The 8,334-nt window shown below is 38.3% G+C and overlaps 1 protein-coding gene across 1 annotated transcript in view; it reads right to left on the bottom strand.

Annotated features, from left to right (window-relative positions):
• LOC105853537 overlaps nt 1–8,334 on the bottom strand; it is a 102,839-nt gene that overhangs the window by 39,998 nt on the left and 54,507 nt on the right. The window contains exons 8-10 of the mRNA XM_012724020.1: nt 5,483–5,543; nt 5,063–5,210; nt 4,077–4,153 (exon numbers count right to left, since the gene is read on the bottom strand). Of these exons, the coding sequence (XP_012579474.1) occupies nt 4,077–4,153; nt 5,063–5,210; nt 5,483–5,543 (286 nt within the window). The remainder of the gene's footprint in view (nt 1–4,076; nt 4,154–5,062; nt 5,211–5,482; nt 5,544–8,334) is intronic.

Here is an 8,334-nt window from a genome sequence, read left to right as displayed (position 1 = left end):
TTTAATAATATGCAACTGATATCTTTGCTAACTAGGAGGTAAAGAGTGAGTGAGCACTCTGTGTAAATTTTATTTAATTAAGTGGACAAAATGTGAGCCACACATAAACATTATTATATAGTCAGGGCAGGCAGGCAAGAGATATTATTTTTTATCAATTTAAAATATGTCAGTTTAAGTTAGCTATTTTAAAGCTTATTCCTCAAAATTTCAAGTTTTCTTCAATCTATCCCATTATCATGAAAACATCAAACTTAGAATATTCAAATATACCTTTTTGAAAGGAAAAAAAAAACGGTATTTGTTTGAAGAGGAAAAAAAAAAACAAGCCCAAAATGGAATCATTTATGCCATGCCCTACCAAGACTTAACCCAACCTAACTGCTGTTTCAGCTTGTTCCCAAAATGGAATTTAAACCAATCAATCTAGAACTTCCTGCTCAGCACCGGTGACATAATCTGCTTGATGAAATGCTCCTTCCTTCTCTTAAAGAAAAGTAGCTTTGTCTGAAGTCTTCCCTTTCTTGTCCTACTACTTTTGACTATAAAACCTTCCTCTTGTATAAATCCTTGTGGTGCCTTCTGCTGGTCAGATGGGATGCTGCCTCATTCATGAGCCACTTAATAAATAAGATTAGGATCTCTAACTTTATTTGGATGAATGTTAGTTTTTTTTAACACATCTTATAACACTGCTAAGCATACTCTTCAATAATTTATACTGACGACCATGCTGTTAAGAATATGCCTATAAAAATAAATACTATAATAAAATATTTTCATTATATGCACTTGAATTATGCCATGGAGTAAATAACAATCTTCTCCAAAATAATGATTTTTATTTCTCTCCATATTATTTCCCCTTAGTTCTCAAAAGTAAACTTTGTACATATTTGATTCATAAGGACTGTCAAAATAAGTAATTCTTGTTAAAAAAAAAATTATCCAAGTCAATTTGACGATCTAACTCACTTTATTAAATGATTCATGAATCAGGCAGTGTCCTATCTAGCAAGCAGAAAGGCAGGCCAAGAGCTGTACAAAATGAAAGACTTTTGTGAACAGTGGAGAGCTAGATAAGAAAGACAGTTGGTTATTTAGGGCAAAGTTGCCTTCCCTGGGTCAGGAAGGGTCTATCAGGAAGATGACCATGCCCCTGTTGACCTGGATATTCCAGACTGACCAGTAAAATTACATTCTTGGGAGGGGTTGAAACTTTATTTAAGTTAGGTACTAAGTCTTGGTTTGATCACTTGAGGATTAGTACAAGTAACTCCACTTAGGACCTGTTGTCTCCTTTCAACACAGTGGGTACCAGAAATATTTTTTAGATCAGGCAAAAACAGTGGAAAATTTAACTATATTTCTACTAAAATAGTTACTGGAAAATATTCTAAAAATACTCATTGTGAAATATAGTCGAATTGTTTAATTCTGGAGTCATAATTTTAACTTGAAGACATCAGTGTCTTCAAGTGACATCAGTGAGTCGTACAAGTTATTAAATGGAGTAAAAATGGGGCCTCCCTGATGGCCTAGGGGTTAAGTCTCAGCGTTATCACCACTATATGGCCTGAGTTCAATCCCTGGCCAGGGAAGTGACCCACATGGCACAGCAGACCTCTCCTGTCTCACCTGCTGCTCCCTGAAGCAGAGTATTTCAGCAAATCTGCCTGCTCTGCTCCCTACTCTGTCTCTGGTAAGTGTTCTAAACTGATGCCCCACCTCAGGTCTATACCCCTGTACTTGTATGCATAAATAAATGAAAATAAATCTTTTTGAAAAAGGTAAACAGGAATAGAACTTATCATTGAAGTAGTAAAAAAAAATTCAGAAAGATATAAATTTAAAGTAGCTTGCAGTATATTTGTATGTCTTACAATATTTGGCACATATCAACTACTGGAAACTTTCAAACTCACATTATCTCATGACTCAATACTTCCAATGGTGATAAATAATTTGTGTGTCAGTCTTTTGTAACAGTCTCAGTTATCACATATTTTAAATATTTACTCAGTCATATACTTCATCAGCCACATCTCTGCCTTCATGTTCACAGGGTATTCTCTTTGGTCTGTCTCATGCCTTCTCTCCTGCCTAACTCCAAAATTTCTCAAAGAATTTTATAAATAAAAGATTGTCAACTACTCACTTACCAGGTATTTTAAAAAAGAAGTTCAGGAAGGTTAAGTACCTACCTATAAGACAAACACATCATCCTAGCTTGAATAACAAGTAGGGTAAACCAAAGTGCTAAACAAAAGCCCATGGGTGCAGGGGGTCTCCGTGAACAAACCTCCGAGTCTGCATGCACTAACCGGTATGACCCTGCAACTACACATTTTAATGTTTGTAGGAAAGGATCCCTAGCAGTCACCAAATTCTCAAAAGATCTATTTTTTGTTCAAATAAACCCTTAACTTCTATGCCCTCTACCTCTGGCATATGAGAGATATTCAGGAAACATAATAGTTGACTAGTTTGCTAAATTCCAAACTAAGAAAAATTTATTGAAATAGACTAAAATAGAATGCAGTTATTCTGTCGAAAATACCGTTCACTCTGTTCTGCTGCCCTAGTACTCTACCTGTGTGGTGTTAAGGGTTTATGGTACAAAAATAGAGCCTTTTGAGAGTCTGGTGAAAGCTTGGGATCCTTTCCTATAAAACTTAAAATGTACAGTTGCAGATTCATATCAGCTAGTGCATTCAAATTAAAGTTCATTCATCATCCTGTAATTTCAAGTCCTGGAAGAATTACACAGGTTGTGCTGTCCAGTAAACCAGTTAATATAGATGTTTAAATCACAGCTTCATCTCCTTTAGAAAATCACCCATGTTTTTATTTAGCTTCACCATTTTATTTAGTTAAAAAAGGCTTAATGACATTTAGTAAATGATATATTAATTAATTTAGAAAATCACTATGTTCTTATTAAAGCAATTGATTTTTTTAATGTTTATAACTTTCATTAATTTCATCACATAACACATACTACATTGAATTAAAATGAGTTACCTTACTTTGCTATAGTCCCAATACCAGTGGAACAGCGCTAATGGATCCACAACACATGCTGGAACACAGATCAAATCTGTGACTTTGAAAACATGAAGGAAAAGTCTTGTGCCCAAAACATGAGCAGAGAACAGCAGCACCATAGGATAGGTAGAGTAAATATTTGATGAATCAATGAAAAGAAAAAGTAGATAAAGCTATTGGAGAACAGACACCCTCTTTGAGTAGGAAGCCATAACCACAAGAATAGCGGATAGGACATTCACCAATGGAAAGAGATACAGTGGTGAGATCCTAGTCGAAAAGGACTTGTGTTTTTGTAGAGCATTAACAAATAGCACCAACCTTATCATTACAATGGAGATACTAAGCACAACTCTCTGTAGTTGTGTTTAATAATATTTCTTTTGATATTTTGTTACTAAGGATTTGCAAATATGGAAGCAACCAAAAGTTCCAGGAATGGGACCTCAAGACAGAAGTAGTATTCTCTGCAAGCAGCAGAGGCCAGGTGGTCTGTACCACAGATGCACCTGATAAGGAATTGCATTTAAAACACACAAATTGTATTTGCAAACGCTTTACATCCTTCAGAGGCATTTGCAAATGATGATTCACTTCACTAATGGAGAAAAGCTCTTTTCCTTCCAAGGTGGGGTCTTACATTTGTGTCCCAATTCCAACTGAGTGACTGCTTGATAGATGACCATGCATTTATATTTAAATATAATCATGAGCATTACTAAATATAGGCAAGGACGGCTTTCATAAAGACATTGCCAAATTACCAAATACTACAGAGAAATAGTGACTTTCTCACCCTCAAAATTTCATGAAAGAGAAAATGTACCAGTTTAACTTCTATGTACCCTCTGAGACCTAAAGAAATGAACACAGGAATTTTAGGTAAGAGCTCCCTTGGAGTGTGTTAAGACAAGGATTGCTATTATTCTGCACCCCTAGAACAAAGACCCTTGATACTTTAGAGAGAGAGAAAAATCCGAAGATCCAGATCTTTAGTGAAACAACAGAGATTTAACCATTTACCTTACCTGGCGCTGGGGTTTCCTTGTGTCAGGTGTTTTTTTCCTAGAAGCTGAAGTTGAAGTCTTGAGAGAAACTGTGGAAGCTTAAAAAAAGAGCAGGTATTGCTTTATTTACAATTGGAAAAACATGGAAGCAGCCCAAATGCCCAAAAGTAGATGACTGGATTAAAAAGATATGGTACACATATACAATGGAATATTACTCAGCAACCAAAAAAAGAGAAACATAAGCTTTTTGCAGCTGGAAAAGATCATGCTTAGAGAGATAAGCTAGAAAGAGAAAGAAAAATACCGGATGGTTTCACTCATAGCAGGAGTATAATGGACCAGGCAAGAAAATAACAAGAATAATGAACAGCCATATACCAGAGACATTTTGTGGGGGTGGAGTGGGGAATGGGATCAAAAACGGATAGGGTGAGGAGGGAAGTGCACGGGATTATGGGTGATGGCGCACGGGTGACTTGGTGATGGGAAACCCGCGGGGACTACAATTGAGATGGGAAAAAAAATGTAAAAATGTAAAGTAAACTGTTATTAAAAAAAAAAAAGAGCACGTATTTTATGATACAAATTCTATTTAAACTCTTCATATAATGATCCACTTATTAGGTGGAATACTAAACATGTCTTAAAATGGTGTTGTAGAAGAATTTTTAATGAAAAAGAAAGTGCTCATCTAAATTTTTCCTTCCTTTTATGATATACTGAAATTGTTCATGCAATTAATAAAAATGAGTGCCATGTGGCACTTCAGGACATAGAAGTAAATGCATCTAGAAGTAAATGCCAGTTTGCACAACATCATTACACAGAAATTTTTTTTATTTTAGTAAACCTTTGTACTTTTCACTTTTTTAATCGAAGTACCATTGTTCTACATCCTTGTCAGTGTTTTGATATTACAGGATTCCTTCTCAAGTGTAGTCATTGTGGGGCTCCCACCACCCAACAGTGCATAGATCGCTACTATTACACAGAAATATTCTCACTTTGCAAACTCCTTCTGTATGCATCATGTATTTCTCTTGGTGGAAAATCAATGTAAGAAGTTTTCAGGATGAAAGAACCTGTCCTCATAACACCAGAACGTACAGATATTTCCTTGTAGTTCATCTGAGTAATTATTCGACAACGACCCTGAAAAAAACCGTGAATAACTCAACAGGAAGAATTTTGGGGTTCTTAAATGCAACATCTTCTACATAACAGCATAGATCACTTAGTTTGTAATTTCTAAACAGAGTGATTCACCTGTTCATAGTTCTGGGTAACCTACGGCCAGGTTCCACTAGCCCCCTAATTCTGAAACTAACCACAAATACTAGCGCTGTTCAGAGGGTATTATCATTGGGTATAGCTCTCTGCCAGAATTGTAACAGAAAGTGTGAATGCTGATGTTGTGTACTTACGAATGTGATAAATACAAGGAAGTGAGACTTTAAGTTGTCAGAGACAATGGTTCTTCCAGCCCTGAAATAAAAGGATTCAGAGACTACTAAGAAAATTTCCTTACTCATACAAAACTATTCATTGAGACTATTATGAGCTGGCTAGAGATAAAATAGCAGCAGAGTCCAGTACAGTGCCCAGTTTTATGTATTTTCCACTCGCAAGTATTTCTTGAACATCTTTCTGTGCCCATGTAGATTTGAGGGAGACGCAGCCAGAGAGCCTGATCTTTAGAGGCAACCATATATTCATTTGTGTTCTAGTTGAGATTTTGAGGGCTATGTAAATCACGAGATAGCATTTAAGTAAATGTGCAGTGGTATAGGCAGACTAATTGAGGAATCACTGGCTCAAATGTTTATTAAGGTTATTAAATAAAGCTTGACTACCGTGCTCTGCTTCTGTTTTTATGTCATTGTTTGGGTGTCTCTGAGGCACCCAGGCACTTTCCTAGGGTCTCCCCCAGACACTCATCAACCATGGCCTCAGTTAATTCAAGGTCAAATAGCTCATCTGATAAAGTAATTTCTATTACAGAGCCACATGGAGAAATTAAGACTATTTTCCTAAACAAAAGACTTGCATTTTAACTTCAACCTTGCAGAGTCCTCTAGGACAATAGTTAACCTAGATGACCCCAGAAGAGTGATGTTAAGTAACAGGTTAACCTAACACTAACAGGAGCAGGGGCAATGAGAGAGACCCCTCTAACCCTCAGGGAAGGAATCCCTATACAGAGAAGGTAGGACTCAGGCCACTGCCCACATGAAGAATCTCTCCTTCTGTTACCTTCAATGTCCTAAATCTGATTTTTCAAGAGCTAGCAGATTTTTGAAAATTCATTTCGATCATTTTTCAATGATTAGAGGGAGGCTGATAAAAGATTACTGTCCCCTCCCACCAAGTGCAAACACTTCCCAGTGAGTTGTAAGTTAGTGGCCTAGTCCTGTAATGAAGAGTACTGGTGATTCTTCAAGCTGGAAGACAGCTTCAGCAGGCAACACGGAGACAGCATGCACAGCCAGTCCCTAGAACTGCTTCTCAAGCTACATCCAGCCCTGGGTTCTTGACTAAGCAGACAGATTCACTAAACGGAATTACAGGGGCCCAGTGAGTCCTCAAATCTTCTGGATCCTTCCCTTATTATATTTTCACTTCTGTAACATTAGATCACAGCTCTCTAGACTGTAAAAGTGTTCTTTATCCTCAATAAATCTAACGGCCATGTCAGCAAAGTCACTAGAATCATCCTTAAAATCAATTGTGCCATGTCATTCCTCTGGGCAATGACAGTACTCTCCTTATGTCTTTGAGGCTGTCTGAGCACTGAAAGCTCCACCTACCTCCTCTTGCCTAAGTTAATTTCGTCATCACTCGATACTACACACACTCCACTCTAACCAAAGGCCACACATTTTGTTGAGCTTGCTGGGACACCATGCAGATTACTTCCCCTGACTCCCCATCAATCTGGGTCATCAAAAGCTGGCTTTGTACTTACTTTTCCAGGAAACCTCCTATCAGTGACCTCAATTATTTCACATGGCTTTCTATTAGTAACTTGTTTTAACATTGATTTGTTTTCCCCATGTATTCTATTCTAAACGTGTAGTTTTTCATATCTTCCTAAACTTTCTTTCTTTCTTTTTTTTTTTTTAAGATTTGTTTATTTATACATACAAGTACTGGGCTGTAGGCCAGAGGTGCATGGGTGAGAGGATTCACCACAGACAGAGTTGGGAGCAGAACAGGCTGATCTACTGAAATAAAGTGCTGAGGGGAGCAGCGAGCAGGTCAGGAAGGGTCTGCTGCTCCATGTGGGTCAGCTCCCTGGCCAGGGATTGAACTCGTGCTGCAATGACTTCAGACAGCTTCATAGTGCTGTGCTTTAACCCCTTTTGCCACCAGGGAGGGCCCCTCTCCCTAAACTTTTTTTTTTTAAAGGTTTATTTATTTATTCGTACAGAACTGGGGTACAGGTCAGAGATGCGGAGGGTGAGGGGATTCACCAGAGATTTGTTTTCCCCATGTATTCTATTCTAAACGTGTAGTGTAGAGTGGGGTACAGAACAGGCAGATTGAAGAGGTACACTGTTGAGGGGAGCAGCAGGCAGGTCAGGAGAGGTCTGCCACGCCATGTGGTCACCTCTGGGGCAGGCGGGAATCAAACTCATGCTGAAGTGGTTTAAGCTTCTCTGTGCTGTGCTTTAACCCGCCGCGCCACCAGGGAGGGCCCCTCTTCCTAAACTTTTAATCTTTAAAATCAGCAACCATTTCCTCCAATCCTCTTTTTTGGTCCACTCCTTTTAGTCCATCCATCTACACAATTTCCAAAATACATTTTAAGTTAGGAGTTTCTGTCAATGAGCAGACGATGAAATCATTTTCATAAGTCTCTTACCAACATCTTCTGATGAACTAGATTACAATCTAAGAAAACCGAAACTAACAGAGTCTTGCCTAAAGACCTTTCTGAAATCCTCACCTTGGGACTAGGTGTGAGTATGCTAGACCATAATATCAAATATATTGCTTATTAAGTGGTGGCCAGAAAACCAGAAGAAACATGATGGGTGATTTCATATTTGTCCTCAGCAAGAACATCAGCAACATTACCTGATTTGGATTCCCTTAGCAGTAGTTTTCAGGTTACTGGCTCATTTCTCCTTGGCATTTGACGTCCTCTCTACTGGCTCCAAGCATCAACTAATCCCCTCCCCACATGACACCCTGCCCGCCTCTGGGATCACAAGGTGACCTGCGTGCTGCGATCCACAGGGACCCTGTATCCTTGTGGCCTATGTTTATGCCC

The sequence above is a fragment of the Condylura cristata genome, unplaced genomic scaffold, assembly GCF_000260355.1.
Source record: "Condylura cristata isolate star-nosed mole 26May11 unplaced genomic scaffold, ConCri1.0 scaffold00012, whole genome shotgun sequence".
Classification (NCBI taxonomy): domain Eukaryota; kingdom Metazoa; phylum Chordata; class Mammalia; order Eulipotyphla; family Talpidae; genus Condylura; species Condylura cristata.
Note: the sequence above shows the minus strand (reverse complement) of the source record. Positions and strands in the feature narration are given on the sequence as shown.